The sequence below is a fragment of the Phodopus roborovskii genome, unplaced genomic scaffold (genome assembly GCF_943737965.1).
Source record: "Phodopus roborovskii unplaced genomic scaffold, PHOROB, whole genome shotgun sequence".
Lineage (NCBI taxonomy): Eukaryota > Metazoa > Chordata > Mammalia > Rodentia > Cricetidae > Phodopus > Phodopus roborovskii.
The window spans coordinates 1,828,270-1,851,973 of record NW_026126575.1 but is presented as its reverse complement, the minus strand read 5'-3'; the positions used below and the strand labels follow the sequence as shown (position 1 = coordinate 1,851,973).

General features: G+C 43.2%; 2 protein-coding genes across 6 annotated transcripts in view; one reads left to right on the top strand and one right to left on the bottom strand.

The window, feature by feature from the left end:
* The window catches only part of Mgll (monoglyceride lipase), an 883,522-nt gene that overhangs the window by 410,079 nt on the left and 449,739 nt on the right, over nt 1–23,704 (bottom strand). The window lies entirely within an intron of this gene.
* Eefsec (eukaryotic elongation factor, selenocysteine-tRNA specific) overlaps nt 1–23,704 on the top strand; it is a 196,518-nt gene that overhangs the window by 61,231 nt on the left and 111,583 nt on the right. For all 5 annotated transcript variants that reach the window (XM_051203367.1, XM_051203366.1, XM_051203370.1 and 2 more), the window contains exon 2: nt 11,665–11,872. In XM_051203367.1, coding sequence (XP_051059324.1) covers nt 11,665–11,872 — 208 coding nt within the window. The remainder of the gene's footprint in view (nt 1–11,664; nt 11,873–23,704) is intronic.

Sequence of the window (23,704 nt, the reverse complement as noted above, 5' to 3'; positions counted from 1 at the left end):
CTGGCTCGGGCATAGTTGCATTCCCACATCCCCTCTCACTGGTTGTCCAGAAGTTTTGCATCCATATTTGGTGATTCATCTCTGCTCCCCTTCCTCCCCCAGCCCCTCAAGGTGTCTGCCAAAAGTCTGTATAACTCATATCATCTCCCAAGTTGTTATAGTATATGAAGGCAGAGGATAACTTAGTTATTTTTGAATGCAGATTCTTAGCAGAAGTAAGAAGTTCAGTGGGGGAGTTTTTATACTCCCTGCATGAAATAGACAATATTTCCTGAAACAGGAGATATGAACCTCAAAGAATTTAAAATAAAACATTCATTTTATTATTTTTTTTTAAAAAAAGGAAAACTAGGGGGTGGAAAAGTAGAATAGTCAGTCTTTTTATCCTAAGTACAGATGAAATTGATTAAACCTTAAAGACTGGCCTCCGCACACCCGGTTTATTAATTGAAGAATTTCCTCTTACCCAGAATGGGAAGTTCACATTAACATCGAGCTTGCCCTGAGTGCTGGTGACACTTGAGAACTGAACATTTTCCACAATCCTATTTTCTCTTCGGTGCTAGAGGAAACCCTAAAATGGCTAAGATGGGGGAAGGGGGGCAGAACCCATACTTTTAAGGAAGCCTTCTTTCATTTCCTTGTAAAGCATGAAATCTAATTGTAGCTCGTGGCTCACAATTATTTTATTTTTACATTTCAAATTCCATTTTCTTCTCCTTCTCGCTGTTCTTGAACAGGGGCTGTACTGTTGTACAGAGCCAGCTGAAGAGATTGCCCCAGATAGACCGTGACACAGTAGCTGAAGGAAGTAAGCAGCCAGGCTCCCCTGCTGGTTCAGGAGCCAGGTTCCATGAACCCTCCTGCATCTGGAAAGTCCATGGCGTCACTGCTCCTGGTCAGGGAGCCTCTGCTGTGTGTGGAGACCCTGGCTGTCCCTCTAACTCTTCAGAAAGGGCAGCATGTGCCATTTTTAGAGCTTCCCAAGTGCTAATGGTAGGAGGTGGCACAAGGTGAGGCTGGTAGTGGTTAGCTGACTTCTGGGGGCTAAAGGTCATGCTGCGTTCATCCAGCCCCCTAGCATCTAATAATGATACATGTTGTTTAAGTCTTGTTTAGATTCTTTTTATTAGCTATTGGTTGCAAGTTATATGCTGTTATATATAATGTTCTTCTTAGCCTAAATTTAATTTTAAAGATATTTTAAAAACTTTCCAGTTAGGCACTGTGGCATGATCCTAGCTGCTCTGGAGGCTGGGTAGGAGGTTTTCCATAGCCCAGAAGTCCAAGATCAACTGAGACTACATACTGAGTGAGGCCCTATTTTGAAACAAACAAAAACAAAATCTATTTTAAACATATGAATATGAAAATAACAGTATAGGTGGTATCCCTGAGAAATCACCGAATGCCTAGGTGGGGAACCCTAGTTTAACTGACGTTCAATTGCTCAAGCAGAATCATGTGTTTGAAAACACTTCTTAATGTTGCCTTCAGTGCCCCACAGGTTCACAGCCTTCCTCTGGTAGAAGTACCCTCCTCCAGGTCCTCGGGCTTCTGGAAAAGATCTGTTTCTTGCAGTTTGACTTTGGAAGCTCTGAGATTTCCAATCCCTTTGGTCCCTTATTCATAGCCCAGGCACTGCCTCAACACACCTTGGATTCCTGTCTCATCTGCTAGCTGTGTGCCTGCATGACACTTCAGACCTTCCCAAGCCGTGGGTGTGTGTTTATAGCAGGTCCTTCTTCCTAAGCTATGTGAGCTGCAAATGACTTCCTCTGGATGGTTTCTCTTAGGTGCTCAGTAAATATTCTTTCTCCTCCTGGCCCTGACTCTTTTTTATTTTTAAACTTTCATTTTGAAATAATTATATATTTGTTGAGAAGTTACAAGAATAGTAGAAAGAACCATTGTGTCCATACCATGATGAAACTCCAACACCTAAAGAAACATGGCCGGGGGTGGGGTGTTGGTATTTGACTTACATATCCTGAAACACTGTTCACTGAGGAAAGCCTAAGCAGGAACTCAACCAGACAGAAACCTGGAGGCAGGAGCTGATACAGAGCCCATAAAGGAGTGCTGCTTATTGCTGGGTTCCCCATGGCTTGCTTGGCTTGCTTTCTTATAGCATATGAACCACCAGCCCCCTGTGGGGGGGGAGCACCACACACAATGGGCTGGGCCCTCCCACATTGATCTCTAATTAAGAAAATGCACTACAGGCTTGTCTGTCTACGACCCGCTATTATGGAGGAGGGAACTGAGGTTCCCTCCTTTCAGATGATTATAGCTTGTGTCAAGTTGATATAAAACTAGCTATAACCAACACATCTTGTCACCCTGTGATGAACTTTGACTCTCTCCACATGCCTTTATCTGGTTTTGGTGCTGTCAGACTTAGACTAGGAAGCCTCTTTAGATTAAGAAGAGTGACCACTGACTGCTGTGATCAGTCCCAGACTGTCCACTGGCTTTACACAGGGCCCTGACTTTAGGAAAGTCTCTTCAAAGCTAACAGTATGCCTGTGTCTTGTTGTTCCCTTGATGGTAGCATCAAATTCATCCCAAGGAGCCTATCCTGGTGGGGTGGTGGCTCTCCTAGACTGTCAGGGTGACTGCACAGACAGGTGCATATGGCTCTTGAGACCCTTTCATCTCCTTGGGGACATCTGTGGTGGTGCAGGGGCCTCTGATCACTTCTTCCAGGGTTGGGCTGCTGACAGCAGCAATGTCAACAATGTCTGGGTAGATTCTAATAACTTTTATTTTTATTTTTCTTTTGAGGAGGGGAAGAAACCTGTTGCCTAGCCATAGTGGCATACATTTATAGCACTTTACCCCAGCACTAGTGAGGCCAAGCAGGATTTTGATTTTAAAAACTATAACATTTAGGGGGAAGAAGCAGAACTTAGGAGTTAGAGGCCAGCTTCAGTTACATAGTGAGTTTGAGGCCAGCCTAAGCTAAAGGAGACTCTGTCTCAAATCCTTCACCACCACCACCCCAGTTTAAAAAAAATATATATATACAGCCCCCAAAGAAACCCTTTACTTAGGGCAAGTCATACTGGCCTTACAATGATACCACATTATTCTAAAAATGTCAGGACATTGAGTCAGGACAACAGTGCATGTGCCTCAAAATAAAGTGCAGAATTGTCTGCCATTATAGATCCCAGACCAGCTGTGTCTTCTGCAAGCATCCACCAGGGCTTATTGACTCATAGGAACGAATGGGGAAAGTGAGTGGACCCTCACCTGAGATTCCAGTTTCTCTTCCCACCTGCTCATGGACAAGTCTCTCCTTAGTGGGAGGAGGCCTTAGAGTCAGTTGCTAGTCTAGAGGCTGGGAGAGGTCAACTGAAGGAGCTCCACCTATGTGGCTTTGGGGAAGCTGCCATCAACATTGGGTGACAGCTTTTCAGTGCATCTGCTTTGGGGTCACCCACACTTCAGCCAGTAATAGCTCACCCATGCTCTGTAAGTAAAGTCAATAAAACTCATGGGGTCGGGGGTGACTTGATGGAATCATACTTTGGGTTATTGGGACTCTATTGAGGCTGGGTAGACATTGTTTATGTCTCTGCCTGGAGCTTTCCCTGCCCTCCAGTTTTTGGTCTGTAATGCAGTTTTCTCATCTGTAATTGGGTGACTCAGTGTCAGGCAGAATGAGTGCTTAATTCTATGTTAAGTCCTTTTACCATGGCCACTAATACATTGCTAATTCAGTGAGTGAAGCACGGGATTTGTGGTTTTACTGGTTTTCCTTGTGATTGTGGGATATCTTCTTTTATGTGTGTTTATTTGCTCTCATGCTCAGTATGACATCACTTCCTCCTCCTCCTCAAATCCATGAGCTCCTCTCTGTCTTTACTCAAATGGGCAGTGGACAACCCTTCCATTGACCTGCTGTATATTCAAGCCATTTGTCCAAGCATAGTTCTGGGTCTACCTGTCCTGTGTCCTTGCCTACCTGGAGTCCTCTTGTGCTAGGTGTTTACTTTTTACTTTATGTCGTTGGATCATAAGGGTTGAAATTGTGTTTTGGCTGTGCATGTGTGCCAAATGCCCACCCTCTAGCTCAATCAGCAGTATGCTACTCTCTATTGACCACACTGGCACTTTACATTAAATTGTTGGTGCTTTTATGATTAGTTTGAACTTTATTCTGTTTAACTTTATCTGTTTAAAGCATTAAGGATAGTAACCTGATGTGAATGTTAGGCCTTTCTCCAGCCTTGGACTTGTCTTTAAATTTTCATGCAGAAATGTTTGAGTTTTATGTTGATGAGTCTATCAGCTTCCTGTTTTGACCTCTGAGCTATGTACGTTACCTGGGTATGCTTTACCTTAAAGTTATATTTTTGTTTTGACTTTTTTTTGTTTTGTTTTGTTTTTGAGGCAGGGTCTCACTATTTAGCTCTGGCTGGCTTTGAATTCATAACAGTCCATCTGTTCATGACTTCCAATTATTAGTATTAAAAATATGGGCCACTACCATCCCTGGCTGAAACTTTTTATTAAATTACATTTATTTGCTCTCTCTCTCTCTCTCTCTCTCTCTCTGTGTGTGTGTGTGTGTGTGTGAGAGAGAGAGAGAGAGAGAGAGAGAGAGAGAGTGAGTCTGTGTCTGTGTGTATCTGTGTCTGTGTGTACATACACGCCACAGCATGTATATGGTCAGTGAACAGTTTGCAGAACTTGGTTCTGGCCTTCCCATTGTGTGGGTCATAGGAATTTTGGTGGCAAGTGCCTCTAATCCATTGAGCTATCTTGCTTGCCCTTATGTTTGAAACGTTGATTAATTTGGAATCGTGGTGTAAGGTGTAAAATAGAGATCCAATTTTATTTTTATCTGGATATTATCTGTTGTCCCTAGGTCACAGTTGTTGAGTTTGTCCTGACTTACAGATAAGGAGCTTGGAGGAGGACAGCTACTCACCCATGTCTTCTCAGTCTACAGAACTAGGCATCCTGTGCCCTTACTTAGCACTGAAGCTTTCCGCCAGTCCCCAGCTTTTATAGTATTTTGGCATTTTCTACTCTTGGCTGGAGTCCAACTCCTCTGCCTGTCTGCTTTCTTACCCATCCTGTTGAGATTTTTCCCTTGATCTCTTACATGGCCTCCCTTTGTTGATCCCCCTGTCCCTATTTGGCAGACATGGCTGGCATTGTTCTTCTGTGGGTGTCCTGAGGTGGTGATGAATGCAATGGTCTCAGATGGCACGTGTGTCCTAGGGGATACTGGCAGATCGCCTTTACTTGAGTCTGCTCTCCTTCCTTTACCACCTGCAGGGCCTTGCCCACCTGCTCTTTGGGATGCCCCCAGGTTCCCAGAGGACTCAGGAATGTGGGACTCTGGCCAACAGGCAGCTGGCAATAGGAAAAGAAAAGAAAAAAATATGAAGTCACTCAACACTTGGTGTGAGTATTTCTTTGGCTGTTGATGGTGCAAGCTGGCCTTTAAGTTTGTTTAGGAAAGTGGAAGCGCCTCTACCACATGGGGCTGAAGTGAGGGTCAGCGCTAATAGGGAAGTCACAAGTTCAAACTTGATAGGAGCTAACACTGAGCAGGAGTTGATTAGAATGGTTAGGATATGGTGAAATTAGGAATTCACCTCTCTTTTCAGGGATCTTCTCTTTGGCTCTTTTGGATGAAAGCCCTGTCCTACCACATCTGCTAATATGAAAAGATTTTATGTGGATTTCTTGATGGTTGGTGTTGGCCATGCAGTCAATCCTCACAACAGTGTGCAGGCTAAATGACTCCTTTTTTAAGCCCAGGTTTGGCTCCATCTAGTTCATTCTAATACTGCTGTTCATGAGCTTCTGACTGACCGGGCAGTCCATAGGTCCTACTGGGCCGGGGTTGGTTTCACTGCTACCCTGATACTCTGGGTATGAACTTCTGGAACTTGTTCTTCTGGACCACATGGTCCATTTGGACTTGTACCTCAAGAACAGAATGTCTCATTGCTGCTTGCATCTAGAGTTCTGAGTGACTTGGGAAGATGTCACTACCACCTGCTCAACCTCTTCCATCAGGCTCTCTACCCAGGATTTGGCCTAGGTGTTTGGAGGACCCCATCTTTGTAGGTCAGTTGACACAATAAGGATTCCTATTCCAGTGGTAGATACAGTGCTAAAGGCTGTCACTAACACTTGATGCCTGGTGAGGGGCCACCTCATGTACTGCTGGGAGATGGTAGTAGCATTCCTTCCTTGCTACACTGATGTGGGGAGCACAGGCCTATGGGTATATGGGAGCCACACAGAAATACTAGAGATTCACAGCAGTTCCATACTGTCCAGGCTTGTCCTACTTAGGGAAACTGTTCTAGAGAGAAAAACAGAAAAACATCAACTTTTATATACCCCAGTAGATTCTCCTTAGCAAAGCCAAATGACTACAGCATGCTATAAGTCTTCACACACACACACACACACACACACACAGAGAGAGAGAGAGAGAGAGAGAGAGAGAGAGAGAGAGAGAGAGAGATGGGGGAAAAGAGAGAGAGAGAGAGAACGAGAACTGAGAGTCAATGTAGAGACAGCTATGGCCTGTGTTGACATCTGACCAATACTGGCTTTTACCTATCGTTAAGGTGGTTTTGGGAAAGTTATCTAACTTGTCAGAGCCATAATCTTATTTACCATAAAGTGGGGAGACAAGTATAATGAATAATGAATCAATATGTACAGTGTTGATGGAGCACTCCTTGGCCTGCCAGGAGCATCATCTAGGCATGCCCTCTGTACTCTGACTCTTTCTGAGCATCTGCAGTGGCGGGAGCCTGTGTGCTTTCACTGACCATGGACATGAAAGTTCTTTGATTCTGGGCTGAGATCTTGCTGGCATGATACGGGGTATTCTGATGGAGAGCTGTCAGTGGACTGAGCTTCATTTCCCCCAAAATCTTTGCTCCTTTATTTTGACTAGATTTTCAACCCTCCTAAGCCTTATTTTGTCATCCTTAGTACCCGTTTATCTCAGGTTGGGCTACAGCTAAACCAAGAGAAGCAACAGCTGTAAAAATAGAAATGGTGATGATGCCTGCTAACATCCTGGAGGGCTGCTATAGCCAGGTACCATTCTAACATGGGTGCTGTGATCATTTCCCTCCTACAGAAGAGAGAGCTGAGGCAGTGGTTCCCAGTACCCATGTCAGATAGCCCATAATCATCTGTAACTCCAACTCCAGAGGCTCAGATGCCTATGGCCTCTGCAACTCACCTTCCCTCATACATGCACTCATGTGCACGTGCATACTCACACACACACATACTCACACATCCACACCTATGCATAATTAAAAATAGTATAAATAAAATCTTTTTTAAAGTAGGAATAAGTTATCACTGCAGCTTTACATAGATATAGCAGTATATTTACACTGTTACTGGGTACCTAAAAAGTTGAGAGCTGAAAGCAAGTTTTCATTATTTTAAATTTAATATTATTTTCCCTTCTTAGAATACCTGCTCCTTTTGATTTTTTTTAAAAAGAAAATATTTTATAGATGTTAAAATATATTTAAGATTTTCTATCATTTTTCCCAGCCAAAACATTGTTTTTTGAACAGTTTTTTTTCTCCAATCCCAGGAAGAAAATTACATCTCACAGATAGCTCAGACTTTGTTAAATGCTGACCTTTGTAAGTTTTTTGTTATTTTTATTTTTTAAATGATTAAGATATGTAATCTACAGAATTGAAGATTGTAATTTTTTAAAGTAGGGAGAAACTTTAACCCTGTCATAATTGCAAACCTTTCAAGGCTTCTGTGATCATAGTGCTGATGAAAAGCCCTGATAGATGGCTAAGTATAGAGGGTCCCTTGTAAGCCTTGTGTTTTTGTCTTATTTCCCACCCACTCACTCCCTCTGTCCTTCTAGTCTCAGGGTGATTTTCTACCCTGGGTTCATGGGAATTGGGAAGGACACTGTCTGATTCATTCCATGAGCATACTAGGGAGTTTGAAAAAAGCAAGACAAGCCAGTTGTATCACTTCCTGTTGCCTGATCAAATGTCTGATGAAGAATGGGAGGAACTAGGAGCAGCTCCTGGAGAGTGGGCATTTGCCTAGAGCTGACCCTGGTTTGCAGCAGTTCCTTGTTCCCAGTGTGACAGTCAAGTGGCCCTGACCTCTGCTTTCCTTAGAAGTTCCCAGTGCTGGCCGTGCTGCAGAAGATCTCCTGGAGCAGAACTGTGTGCTTGCTGCAACAAAGACCGTTTGTGGATGCCAGATAAGATTGCAGATGAAGCCTTGCTGGCTCCTGGTACTTGGGTCTTGGCTGCACTAGCAGCTAGGTGTCATGGTCAGCTTTGTTTTCCCATCGCCAAAATCCCAGCATGAGGGAGGGCCTGATGTGTGGAGCTCATAAGCTGGTCTCTACCAGCCAGGCAAGTGAGGCTCTGGGTAGTTGTATGTAATTTGGAAATTGGATTTTGAGAAAAATAGCAGACTCTTGGTCAACAGAGTGGAGGAGGTAGGGGAGCTAACATTGCTCAGTTAACTCAGCAAGGGCTTATTAAATTGTTCCTAAGCTAGGTCTTGTGCTTTGCATAAATATTGAAAAACAAGTCTTCAGGTGAGATGGACCAGGACCACGGGCAGTAAGGTTGGAGCAAGTGTACTGGACAGAGTGCAGCAAAGGCCCAGGCAAACACAGGTGAGCATCAATACAGGGTGCCTCAGTCCTCAAGTGGGGCCTGGGTAGGAACTAAGAATGGGGATTTGTTGGGCCTCACTTCCCCGTGGGAACAGACTGGCTGTGTAGCACAGTGGGTGAGAGCTCAGGCATAGGTGTTCAGACCTCTGCTCTGGGGCATTCACTGTATAACACAGATACTCATTCTGCTTCTCCAAAGTCCTGTTTTCCTCATCTAAGAAGTTCTTGTTGGGGCCAAAGTTCTGAGAGAACCTGGACAGTTGGAATTAACCCTAAGCCAAAGATCTTCAGGGTCAAGTGCTGGGCTGTTATGCCCTGAGTCTGTGCAGAGGCAGGTGTCCTGGACATGACACATGTCCATTTCATGCTTTACCTACAGGCTTTAGCTCCTCTAGTGGCTACAGAGTCAACTTTATCGTCATAGAACCAGGCCCAAGGCCTACTATGTGTGGGAACATTGATAGGTGGTTAAGTGCCTCTTATTGGTGTGATGGGCTCAGGCTTATCTCATGGGAAACAAGGGAGCACCATGCAACCAGAGGGCAAGGTTTGTGTAGCCTGTGGTAGCAGGCCATGGTAAAGCTACCACTGGTTAAAAAGAAGGAAGACTGGAGGCCACACTGGGAAGCTTGTGTGTTACAGTGGTCTTTTAATAGGAAAGCAACTCTGACAGGTCTGTTTCATTCTTTGATTTAAGGACTTTAAATACTACTAGATCTTTTACACTCCCATTTGAAATGGAAAGAAACAGAATGTGTGTGAATTCCTACCACTCTTTTTTTTTCATTTTTAAAATATTCCCTCAGATATTTCATGTGTGTAGAAGCACATGTTTATTCATCTGTAGTGCATATGCAGGTGTATGCACAATCTTTTACACAGGTTACAAACATATTACTCTTCCCTGTACTTCTCCTCCTCTGCAGACTATTTAATTGTAGTAAAAGCATCCTTTGTTCTTTTCAATGACTGTGTACTTTGCTATTTCATGGTAAAACTATCTGTTTTAAGCTGGTTTCCCACTGGTGACATTTACATGATCTCCCAACATGAGTAACAATAGATAACGTTGCAAGTATGTCCCATGTTTTTAAAAGCTTGGCTGGGTCAAAGTTTACATGCATTTTCTTTCCATTTTATTTTATATGTTGGCGTTTTGCCTGCATGTATGTCTCTATAACATGTGTATAATGCCCTTGAGGTTAGAAGAGGGCATCAGATCCCATGGAACTGGAACTATAGACAGTTGGGAGCCACCATTTGGTTGCTGGGAATCAAACCCTGATCCTCAGTTAAGAGTGGCCAGTATTCTTAACTTGGGGTGGGGACGCACAATCCCTTCAGTTCCAATTATATTTGTTTTGGTAACTGTCTCCAAGATATTTTCATACTACTCTAAAGATCTTTAGCAGTGTGAATCAGTTATGTATTTTTAGCAAGTTCTTTTGGGGGACATTGCAAGATGGGTTGTGGAGGGCCAGTCTGAGGCTGTGTCACTAGAGAGCAACCTACTTGAAATGGAATGGAGATGTTTACCAGAGGCTAGTTGGAATCCATTGCTTAGTGGGAGTCTGTTACCTCCATCCTGTGAAAAGCTATTGGGTTGTGGAAGCATTCTGTTCATAGACATGGGAGAGTCCATGTCCCTCTCACAGCTGTAGCTGAGATCTGGGTACTACCACCCAGTGACTTAAACAAGGATATGCTGCATGCATGCATCTGTCCTTCTAACTGCATTGTATCCTTGCCTGACCAGGCAAATAGAGGAGGAGCTGGTGAAGGAGGAGAGCTGGGCCATGTCAAGCCTGCCTACACTCAGACACACCCCTGCTCCTTGGGGCCAGAGCTTCAGCTAGCACTGACTAGGAGGCCTCTGAGAGCAGCAAGCATTGTAGTTCCCTTTGGTGCCAGGTGGCCATGGAACCTAGAGCATGTACTGCCGTGTTTTGAGCCTTTGTACATCTGAAACAGGGTAATGAAGATAAAGCATACTACCTTAGCATGCATTGCTGGTGTGCCAACCATGGACAGAGATGTCTTTTCCTGGCCACCCTCTCCCACAGCAGTAGGTGGGGTTGATCATCAGACTCACTTTCAGAACAAGCATCTTCAGACTTGCTAGTGATCATAGTGTGGTTCTGAAGTCCTTAGGAGGAGGTCTTCTAAACTGAAGATGTAATTACCATTCATTTCAGAGGGGGACGTGTCTGTTTTCCTGGTTTCCCTAACATACTTTTTTCCTTCTAAGTTATTGAAATGATAACTAAGTATTGTTTGTAAATGTAAATGTTTATAGTTCTAAAATGTTGAATTGAATAACTTGAAATCCTCCACATATGTCCCCTTACAAAGGACGTGGTCATACTGCTTCTTAGCACCTGTGCTTCTAATGTAGTAGATGGTACTTTCTCTTCACTGACTGCCCTGTCATATGGGCACCAGCTGTGAATACAGCAGTTCTGTGTGAGCCAACAACCTAGTATGAGTTGAAGCTCCATTAACAGAGCATAGGACCAAAGTTAGTACATGGTGAGCACTTGTCTTAAGGCAGTTGTAGGCAACCCAGGTATTTTGGGAAGAAGCACTACCCAATTCTTACCCCTCATACATTGATGCAGGACTGTAATTTTTAAGGTTTGCTGTCTTTCTTAGTAAAGGCAGGTAGCTGGATATTTGAAATTGCCTGTTCAACATCTGCCCTTGTTGAGTGAAATGAAAACAAGAGCAGTTGTGCAGCAGAGAGGTGGGGGACTTTGGTGCTGTGCACTGCTATGGGTCCCTGAGAAGACCCTCAGCTTGCTCACTTCTCCTGGTGCTCTTTTGGCTTGATGAGGTTATACCAGTCAGTATACTCACTTGGACTGACTAGAAAGTATCCAGCATTCTTCTCCAACTGCCCACCATTGCAGTGCTCTGTGAGACTGGGTATATGACTTCCTGTGAGGCTCACTAAGCCACCTCTTCTCCTAACCTTCCCTTTTTTGCCCCAGGTGCCCAGATCATTGATCTGATGATGCTGGTGATTGATGTGACCAAGGGAATGCAGACACAGTCCGCAGAGTGCCTTGTGATTGGCCAGATCGCCTGCCAGAAGCTGGTTGTGGTGCTGAACAAGATTGACCTGTTAGCAGAAGGGAAGAGGCAGGCAGCGATTGACAAAATGACCAAGAAAATGCAGAAGACTCTTGAGAACACCAAGTAGGTTTGCTAATAATGACAGTTCATGTGTAAGGTGGCTTCTCATTTAACACTGTGGGCAAGCAGGTCAGCCTCATATCCTGTTGAGCATAGTGCTGCCTGTTGACATAGCTGTGGCTGCATGAAGCTGGCTCAAGGCTGACATTCTGTTAAGATTCCAGAAAGTACTGGAGCATAAGGAAATGGGGTACCCTCACTTGTGGGAGCGGCATAGGTGGAGACTAGTCTCCTCTGCTGAGCAGTCTTCATCTTGTCACTTATGAGCTGTGGTACATGCCTCTGTGTGTGTGCTGAGGGCCAGGTACAGGTGCCGTACTTTAGGTGTGTGAGCTTCAAGGCCTGGGAACCTAATCTAGGAGCCTCTCTGTGCTGCTCCATGAGAACTCAGCCCTGCCCTTGTCATGGCCAGGCCTAAGCACTGGAGCCTGGGTGTCATATTCTCCAACCACCTGTTTCTCTACAGCTCCACTCTCAACTCAGAACAAAAATCAGAGCTTTGCAAATGGGTGACTGCAGACAGGTGACAGCTGCTGCTGGCAGCCAGAGCATTTGCAGCTTTATCTTGTGAGAGAGAGTTGCCATACTCCTAAGGAACTCTGAGCAGGGAGTGATCAAATGAGGGTTCTCATCGGGCCATCACTGGCTACAGGGCAAAGCTGGCCTGGTTGGTGGAATCAGGGTCCCCAGGGAGAAGAAAGAGGAGATGGGTCATTGGGTTGTATGCTTTCCCAGGGAGAAAAGAGGTGTTTGAGGTCATGCAGGAGGGAGGAGGGGAGATACAGGAGATCCCAGTTGCCTCTGATTGCAGTCGGGGCTGCAAGGTATCAGAGCTGTGGGCAGAGTTAGGAAGTGAGAGGTGGAGACCACAGGGCTATAAGCCACCTGGTTGCTCTTACTGATTCTGATGTGACCAAGAAAATGAGTTAGTGTCCTTGTTGAGCACACAGAGCCGGTGAGCCTCATTGTTCAATGGCTCTCTCTCCCTCTCTGGCCATCCCTTTTGGTCAGTTCTGAAGAGCCGTCACTGGGAGACAGGACTGCCTCCTCTCTGCTATGCTGCCTGAGACAATATCCTCTCCCTGCGCCTCTCCTTCTCCAGCCTGTGGAGGGCAAGCAAGTAGAGAGTGTTTTTTGTTTCCCTGTCATAAAGATTGATATGCCTTCCCATTTATGATTTTTTCCCCGATCCAACACCTGCAGCTCTCCCTCAGAATGCTCAAGTTGGTTAAATTAAAGCTTCAGCCCTGTGAATGGGCCATATATGTCATAAGAGATTTCCTTGCACTGCCTTTTGTTAGAAAAATTCATCAATATGATAAAATCGACACATTTAGATAAGTGTTGCGTAAGTATTCAGACTTCGTTACTCCTAACGGAAGTGGATATGAGACTGTAAAAAGGAAGATAAAAAATTATATCTTCTTTTTAGTGAGTTATTTGATCTCTCTGCCATTTTATTTACTTGTCAAAAAGGGAAGAGTGCATCTTTTGGAGCTGCATAAACTCTAACAGTATCAGTTCACTTACTTCATGGACAGGTCTTCAGGAGCCGGAGGACACTCCTGAAACACTTGGAGTTCTGACAGTCAAGTGAAGGAAGGGTCTCACTTGTTTGCAAATCATGTCTCCTAGTTTAAGGTATTGTCTGGAGGTCAGATTATAAACTTTGTCATATTGCCAGAGGGAATTGTCTTCAGAGGGTTGTCTGAGTCCTTCTTCTCCCACACCCATAGGCCCCGCTGCAGAGGGCAGGGTTGTTGCTTATGGGTGGGGTCCTGGACCGCTGTGCCAGGCTGTCTTCAAGAATGCATGTACATCATTTTCAGGAGTCGTTTCCTTCCCTTTGTTGTCCTTCTAAACCAAATGTGAGCAAATCTCTGTTTAGGAAGAAAAATGTTTAAGACAAAATTTCTTCTCTACTTGAACCTTGAACTTTCAAAAGCAAAAAGAAAAAAAAAAGGTGAAAAGAAGGACTGCCTAAAGACTTTTTTCTTAGTAACAACTGCTGACATTTGAGCTTCTAATTTCCTATTATTTACAATGTATAACACACATATATTGTCTTGAAGAGACAGGTATCACGGTAGCCCAGGCTGAACCCAAGCTCTAAACCCTCTGTCTCTGCTTCCAAAATGCTGGGATTACAGGTATGTGGCACCTACACTTTCTCTCAAGTTGTTTGTTTTGTTGTTGTTGTTGTTGTTGTTTTGGTTCTTTAAATTATGGTAAAATACACAAATCTATAATTTTAACCATTTGTAAGTGAATAATCAACTGATATCAAATGTATTCAGAATGTGTATGTCCACCTAAACCTGTTCACCCCTCACAACCTCTTTTCTGCTCTTTGTGATTTGCCTGATCTGGAATCCTTGTTCAAGTGGAGTCATGTATGGATTTCATAGAACATTTAAGTTCCATCTATATTACAGCTGTATCAGAAGAGGCTGAGCCCACTCTGTTGTGTTTGTACTGTGTTTATCATTGTTGTTGGCCCCACCCCATTGACCAGCCTGTGGACTACTCTCATCGGTTGAAATGATGAACTGCTGTGAACTCTGATATTAATCCCTCTGGAGCTATGTACCCAGGTATCTAGGAGTGGGGAGTGGCTTGTTTACTAGTCCATATCTATCCTTCCTGAGGCACTGCTGATTTTAGCAGCTGTACATAGGGCTCCAGTGTATCCATAGTTTCTCAATACTTGCTGTTTTCCTTGAGACAGGTCTCACTGAGTAGCTGAGGCCTACCTGGGGCAAACCTCCTGCCGAAGTGCGGAGATTATAGGCTCAAACCACCATGTCTGGCTGTTTGCATTTCTTCCCCAGCCACCTTTGCTGTATAAGGGGCCACCTTACTGTGGTTCAAGTTTGCTTTTCCATTGTGGCCGTTGCCAAGCATGGTGTTGGTCACCTCTGTATTTTCATAGAGAAATAACTGATTGCATCCTTTGCCAAGCTTTAAAATGAGTTGTTTTCTCATTGTTGAATTGTTGGTCTATCCATTAATATCTATCTGAAATATGATTTGAAATCCTGTAGGCTTTTTATTTTCTTTAATATACAAATGTTCTGAATCCTGGTGAAATCTCATTTGCCTTATATTGCTGCTATTGTCTGTGGTTTTGGATTCATTGCTGTGAAACTGTTTTCAAATCCTATGTTATGAATGTGTTCTCCAGCTCCAGTGTCTTTTTTTTTTTTTTCCCTAGCTGCAGTTTTTAGCTTTTATGTGTAGGTTGTTGGTCCTTTTTAGTATCTTTTGCAGTGGTGTAAAACTAGAGTTCAACTTCTTCCTTTTGCACATAGCTGTCCAGTTTTCCTTTCATTGTTGCTAAAAAATTAGCCTTCCATTTAAACTTAGTTCTTGGCTTTCTGAGGACCAAGGAAACTTATATAAAGAAGGGTTTATTTTGGCTTACTGTTTTAGAGGGAGAAGAATCCATCATGGGAGGAGGCATGGCTGCAAAAGCAGGAAGTTGAGAGCTTATATCTTCAAATGCACAAGCAGGAAGCAGAATGTGTGAATCTGAAGTGGGGCACAAGACATTTATTCTCCAAGTTCACCCCTAGTAATATACTTTCTCTAGCAGGGCTGTACCATTAAACTCCCCAAACAGTGCTACCAATTAAGGATCAGATATTCAAAGTATCAGAGCCTATGTGGGACATTCTCACTCAAACCACTACAACTCTATTCCATTTGATCTATATACTTGTATTTATGGGAGTACCTCACTACTTTGGCAGCTAGCTTTGCAGTGAGTTTCAGAGTCAGGAAGGTAGAATCCTCATAGCTCTAGCCCTTTTTGAAATTGTTCTGGCTGGCTGGAACCCCTACAGTTCTGTATGAATTTGAGGATCTGCTTTTCTTTGTCTGTGAAAAGGCTCCTAGAGTTTTGGTAGTGGTCTGAAAATAACTTTGGTATATTTGCTTTCTAAACAGTATTGCCTCCCAATGTACAAACATGGAGTGTTTCCCATCTGTCAAGATCAGTGATTCTCAACCTATGGGGTTGCAATCCCTTTTGGGGTTGAGTGTCTACCTTTAATAGGGGTCACCTAAGACCATCGGAAAACACAGATAATTTACATTACTATTCATAACAATAACAAAGTTACAGTTATGAAGTATCAATGAAAATAATTTTGTGGTTGGGGTCACCACAATTTGTAGAACTGTATTAAAGGGTCACAGCATTAAGAAGGTTGCTGGTCTGGATCTTTAATTTCAGTGTTTCATAGCTTTCATTGTTCAGGTCCTTCCTATGGCTAGATGTATCCCTGTTTAATTGTGCAGAGGTTTTGCAAATGCAGTCACTTTTGGTTTCACTTGGGTTGTTCATCTCTAAAATATGAAAATAAATTTTATGTGTTAATGTTGTATAAATTCAGTTCCATTAAAATATGATTGCAATCATGTCATATTTTTTATTTTTGGTTTCTGTATTTATTAACATTTTATATATAGCAGGTTCTCAAGTAGCTTCCACTCTGTTTTCTATAGACTGGGCTGTTTTCCTTCTTATACCTGGATGAGCCTGAATGAAGCACCTCTGCCCAACATTCAACTTTGTGTTAATCCTTCATGGCAGATTCTCAGCTGTGAGATCTTGGAATCAAATGCTATGAAAGCTTAAATGCTTTTGAACATTTTCCAAAGGGGTCTACCATTTTACATGGGTGCCCAAGGCCAAGTTTGGCTCAGAGTATAAGGTATATTTGAAAGCTTAGATGGAGATGGTGTTTTATGCTTGTTTTGGTATGCAGGTGACTACTGGTGCAGCAGAACACTATCCTGACTTTTGTGTGTGTGATTTTAGCATGTGTATTTTGTCCCTTTTCCTCTTGAGAGTTTAACCTTTCTTTTTGATTTTCAGGAGTGTTGACATTAGTGAGGATGTTGCTGTTAACCCTTTGCTCATCATACTTGCTAGGAACAAGGCAGAAGCATTAGTTTCTTCCCATTTTAGTTGCTTTTGTTTTGACATCTCAAGTTTCTAATTTTTATGTAGTCAAACTCTTTGATTGTTTTTCTTTGTGATTTCTTTATCTCTGAAAGCATTTAAAATTATTCTTGCATAAACATTTATCAAACAGAAATCAGAATAAAAGATAAAAATGTACTCACAATCTCCCCAGTGCAGCAAATTAAAATGCTTCCTTCCAGGATCCCTGTCAGTCTTTTTTACACGAACATAATTTGAGGTTGTTGTTATCACCACATTGACACTGTTCAGTGTTCTCTGCTTTTCTGTTTATTTTTCCACTAAGTGTTATCATCTGACAGCATGCTTGATGTATCTTTCTTCCAGACTTCTGGTTTTTTTCTTTTCTTAAAATACCTTCTGTTTCCTTATTTCTTTCTGTTACAGCCAGCTTAGAGCCCTGCATTCCCCAGGCTCCCCTCAACTTGACACCCTCCTTAGAATTGGACTTAATATCAATGTTCAGGGATTCATTTGTGACTCTCTGGACTCTACAGGCCTGCATCATGCTGGTGCTGTGGCTAATTGCCATGTGCTCTTAGAAGATACTTCCTCCCTGAGGTGCTGTTTCTTTGTGATTTGGTAGCCGCTAAGTTCAGCCTCATAGCTTTTTTATGGTATGGGAAGCACTTAGCACCCTGCAGGCAACAGGACCTTAGCATGGAAAGCTGTAATGAGGGAGCTTAACACTGTGCCAAATACTCCCACACACAGATCATTAAGTCGGCTGGGTCACACAGTTACTCCAGAGATCAGTTTTCAAGTTGCTTGACTGCTGAGAAAACAAGACTTGATAAATGGCTGCCATTTTGATGTCTACTATTCCAAACTTAAAACTTCTATTCTGGTTGCTTAGATTTCTTTTACATGGCTTATAAATTCACTCATATGTAATATATGTATATATGTGTTATTATTATCTGTTTGTATGGAGGTCAAGGTCAGTGTGTCTGGGCCACTGAGCACTATGACGTATTTGTCTGGGTAGATTGGAGGAGATAGGAGTGGGTCAGATGTTCTTGAATGTTCATGGGGTTAGCCTTCTGTTTGGAGCCCTTGTTCGGGAACCTTAACAGCAGCCTAGAGATTCCTGGACAGCTCCTGCCTTTGTGGCCAGGAGTCAGGATGCCTCATTTGTAGCAGGCCTAGAAAATATAGCACAACCATCTTGGCCTGGTGAAAATGGCCAGGCACCCAACAGTGTTTTGCCCAGAAGGGTCTAGATAAAAATCACTGAATTCCCAAACACTGGATGTTAAATTCTTGGAGCCCTGTGCACGTGAATAGACACACACACACACACACACACACACACACACACACACACACACACACAACACACACACACACCACCACCACCACCACACCAGGCCCTAGACCTGAGCTGGGAAGCAGAGGAGGTTCTAGTTCCAGAGCTCTGTCACCTAGAGCAGAGATCCCTTCCACCCTGTTTTCTGTTTAGAAGATGCTGGACTCGGTCAATGGTGCACTAGGCCTCTGGCAGCCCTGACCAGTCCTGGCTTCTCTGAAATAGAGACCTTAGCCCTGCTCCTGGCCATAGGAATCCTTTGATGAGCCTGTGCCTAGTGCTGGGTATAGAGCAGGTCAGGGGTGTTTACCCTTTTTTCTTTGACTTTATATCTTAGTTACTATGCAGGATACTTTATGTCAACTTGACATAACCTAAAGTCATCTGAAAGGAGGAAATCTTAATGAAGATGATGTTTCCCTAAGATCATTCTGTTGGCAAATTTATAGGGCATTTTCTTAATGGTTGATGGGTGTTTTAGTTAGTTTCAATTGCTGTGAAGAGATACCATGACCATGGCAACTCTTATAAAAGAAAACATTTAATTGGGGCAAGCTTACAGTTTCAGAGGTTTAGTCCAGTATCATAATGGTGGGACATGGTGGTGTGTAGGCAGATGCAGTGCTGGAGCTGAGATCTTCATCTATAGCAGGAAGTAGGCTGAGACATTGGGTGTGCCTTGAGCATGTATGAGACCTCAAAGCCTGCCTCACAGTGACACACTTTCTCCGACAAGGCCACACCTTCTAATAATGGCCCCTTTTGGGGGCCATTTTCTTTCAAGCCACCACAATGGGGGAGGGCTTATGTGTGATGCCATCTCTAAAAGCAGGCTGAGCAAGCCAGAAAGCAGTACTCCTCCATGATCTCTGGATCAGCTCTTGCCTCCAAGTTCCTGCTCTGTTTAAATTCATATCATGACTTCCTTCAATGAATAGTTATGTGGAAGTATAAGCCAAGAATAAACCCTTTCCTCTCCAAGTTATTTTTGGTCATGGTGTTTCATCATAGTAATAGTAACCCTAACTAAGACAGTTGCTGTTCTATTGCAGTGAAAGACAAGCATTTAATTGGAGGATTGCTTACAGTTTCAGGATGAACCCATTATCATCATGGCAGAGTGTGGTGTCAGACAGGCATGGTGCTGGAGTGATACTGAGAGCTTACATCCTGATCTGTAGGCAACAGGCAGAGAGTGAGATACTGGGCTTGGTATTGGCTTTTGAAACTTCGAAGCCCGTGACAACTTCAACTCCCAGTGATACACCTGCTAATTCTTCCTAAGCAGTCCACCAACTGGGAACCAAACTTTGAAATCTATGAACCCTTGGGGGCCATTCTCACTCAAACCACCACACTTTACTTTTGTGTTTCCTCTCTGGCTCACATCAATGTTTTTTATCTTTCTTTACTGTACCAACAAGCTCCCAAATCACGATACAGAAGTTCTTATTAGTTATGCATGCTCAGCCTAGCTTAGGTATGTTTCTGACCAGCTCTTTTAATTTAAACTAACCTGTTTCTCTTTACCTTTTGCCTCAGGGCTTTTTACTTTTCTTTCCTTCTGTATATATTTTACTGCTCCTTGTGGCTGCTGGCTGGCTGTTGCCTGGCTGGCCTTGGGCATCTCTCTCATTCTCTTCTTCTCTCATTCTTTCTTCTCTCTTGGGCTTAGATTTCTCTCCCTACTTATTTTCTCTACCTGCCAGTCCTGCCTGTCCTTTCTCTGCCTAGCTATTGGTCATTCAGCTCTTTATTAGACCAATCAGATGTCTTAGACAGGTAAGGTGAAATGAATGCAACACATCTTTACCTAATTAAATATACATCCTTACATCATTAAACAAATGCAGCATAAAGAAATGTGTAATACCTTTATACAGTTAAAGTAATATTCCACAGCATAAGCAAATGCAACACATCTTTGCCCAGTTAAAACAATATTCCACAACAGTTTACTTTTGTGTTTTTGTTTAAACTCTCGTTCTTTCTTTGTATCCCTCTTCAGATTCTCTTCATCTTCTGGTACTTCCGCTTCTGAGGTAGGGACCTCAGGCCTCTGTGGTTCAAGGACAGCAGACTGCCTGGCCCCTCCCCTCTGACTGTTTTGGGCCCTGCTTGGAATGCTTCCACCACTCATTGGTGTGTCACACTATACTTTGGTACAGAAGGGCTCCCGAGATCATTTAGTTCTCTTGAGGTAACTCCAGGGTGTCTGGGCTGCTGCTGCTGCTGCTGCTGCTCCTCCTCCTCCTCCTCCTCCTCCTCTTCTCCTCCTCCTCCTTCTCTTTCTTCTTCTCCTCCTCCTCTTTCTTCTTTAAAGTAAAATTTTATTTTATTATTTTTTAAATTGAAAATAGATTCTTCTCTCATATATTACATCCCAACCAGAGTTCCTCCCTCTGCCCCTCCCAGCTCCTGTTCCACCTTCTCTCCCAGACCCGTCTCCCTCCATTTCTCTTCAGAAAAGAGCAGGCAGGCTTCTAAGAGACAACAATCAAACACAACAATAAAACAAAGCAACTCTCTGTCTTTCTGCTGTTTCTCTGAGGGGGCAGCCCCCCCCATGTGTGTCCCTTTCTCTTCCCTCACTTTTTTTCTTCTTCCCCTTCCCTTACTCTCCCCCCCCCCATAAACTTTCCAAAAAACACCAAGGCAAAAGCCTCACATCAAGGTTGGACAAGGCAACACAATAGGAGGAGGAGAAGAGTCCCAAGTGCAGGCAAAGGGGTCAGAGACACCTATCCCACTGTTAGGAGTCTCACAAGACACCAAGTTAGCACCTGTAACATATATGGAAAGGACCTGTTGCAGACCCTCACAGGCCCCACGCTTGCTGCTTCGGTTTCTATAAACCCATATGAGCACTGCAGACTAGAACTTGGGAGCACTGGTTAGCAGGCCGGTAGAGGTTGCTAGAGGATAGTCTTGGTTGTGACACATATTGGAGGTGATGAACAGATTTGGGGGCTATGGTATAAGCCTTTAGCAAAGGGTTCCTGGGAGAGATGGCCAGAGGAGACAGCTGGGATCTTAGAGTACCTCAGGGAGAGGCTTGCTGGAAGGAGAACCCAAGGAGGCAGGGGACCTCTTGAGCACATGAAGGACATATATAGGAATAGGCTGTGGTGATGTGGGGAGAAGCAGAGATAGAAGAAAGCATCCATCTCTGTTAGTGTCACACAAAGATAGAACCCTTGGCAAATGTTCCAGCCTCTTGCTTGCCCCATGGATCCAGGAACCCTTGGATTTAGTTGTGTATTTATCCATAACGCCTGGCACAAGTTAAGAAGGAAGGAAACTGTTGTAAGAAAACCAGGCATAAGCCGTGTGAATAGCAGATACTGGGCTTTTTGGAAATGGCTGGGTGAGAGGATATTTAAACCAGAGTTTTCCTTTAAGAGAAGAAAAATCTGGGACCGTAGAAAGGCCTCCAGAGGTCCTAAGAAGAGGTCAGCAGGAGTAGGTTGGCTGAGGGACAGGCTTTGAGTCCTTTAGATGGACAGTGGTGTCTGGTGGTGCTGAGTTCTTTCCTAGACCCTTCCCTGCAGTAACCTCTTCTTGCTCCCCCATCAGGAAAGTGAGGGTAGTGGCAAGGGGCAAAGGTCTTGAGGGAGGAAAAGTCCTGTGACTTAGAACAGCTCACACTGCAGTGCAGGCTGGATGAGTTGGGACGTGGTACAACTGCCACAGTTGTTGAAGAAAGTTAAACTTTGGGTTTCCTCTAAACCTCCCTTACTTGTTTCAGGGAAATGTTTGGACTTGGTCCTGCCTTGTCTTCATAGTGCCCCAAGTTTAACCAGGCTCTGGTTACACTATCTAGCTAGACACTGATAGCTTTGTTTTGTTTTTCTCCCGTTTATTTTTGAAGCTTCAGTAGTAGAAATTTCTTGTCCCCCAAGACTGGGCTGTCATTAGTTAATTAAAAAAATCCCTTAGAGCAGAAAATAATTTTTAAATGACACATTCATACCTTAAGCATAATATTTTCACTGAAAACACTTATACTCCTGATCACTTAATAGAATCAGTGTCTAAGTGACAGAAGAGAGATCACATTCATAGCATTCCATCTCCTCTTCCTCCTCTTCGGATGCTTTGCTGGCATCAGTCCTGCTGTCTGGATGCTTGGCTATATGAGCAGATCTGTGTTTGGAATTTGGGGCATCTCCTCTTCATGGTCTGATTTTGTAACATGTATTTTTTCTGCTTTTGGGTAATCTCAGTTTTCCACAAATAGTCACTCACATTGTCTTGAGTTCCTTGGATGCAGTGCTATGTGGGCAGGGTGTGGAGGAGAGAAGGGAGGTCTTTTGTGGTGTACCTAGGAACCAAGAACTAGGATGCTAGGGCCTCCCATTCCTGACCTCTGTCATGGCCCTGCAAGGTGTATGTTACTTCTCCCTACCACTTTGACAGAAGAAAGTCTTAAAGCTGGATTGGCTTTGTAGCTTGTTCTAGGTCACACAGCTAGTGAATATGGGAAGTGTTTCAAAGCCAGCTCTGTATAAAGTGGCTTTGAAGCACTGCCCATATTTGTTCTGGGCAGAAAAGTAACAAAGCCTTATTTTCTAGTGTGTTCAGTTCTCAAACCAATATAATTATATGATCATTGTTGGGAACTTGGTTAATCTTTTTTATTTTGGAAGGGCTAACATAGCTTTCCGATTGTTTCACGAGAAATGTCTCATTTTGTGTTACCAAATTTCAATAAGTTTAAAGATATAAACTATATATACATATATATATATATAGTTAAATATAAAAAGTAAATATCTTATAGAAATCATTAATGAAATTTTGAGTTATAATTCTAAAAACGTGGTAGGCATAATTAGATAGAGCACCCAGTATTCTGGCCACTTTTTGTCACTTTCAAATTAATATACATAATGCAGAGACACCTTCACATCCATATTCATGCAGCACTCTCAAGTTATGGAGTCAGCGTAGGTGTCTGTCAACAGAGGAATAGATATAGGTGTGGCCTATATACAAACAGTGGCGTTCTGTTCAGCTATAATGAAATAGTGTCATCTGCAGGGAAGTGGATGCAACCAGAGGTCATCAAATTTAGCCAGCCTCAAAGATACATGATGCGTATTTTCTCTCATTTGGGGATTCTTAATAACATATAGATACATAAAACCATGTTTGGATATATGAAAAGAGAAATGAAGCAATAACGGAAAAGGGGGAGTTGCTGGTAAATATGTCCAAGTATATGGCAAACATGAATGAAAATGTTTTCATGAAACCTATCACTGTTTATCTTAGTTAGCCTTACTTGTCACCTTGACACAACTTAGAGTCATCTGAGAGGAGAAGACTCAGTTGAGGAATTGTCTAGATTAGGTTGGTTGAGAATGTCTATGAGGAATTGTCTTGACTTATTTTTATTCTTTAAATTATGTAGATTCGTACTCATGAATAGAAGACATTAAAATCCCCTGGAATTAAAGTTCCTGGCGGCTTTGAGTTGCCTGATGTAGATGTTGGGAACTGAACTCTGGTCTTCTGTAAGAGCAGTGCTCAT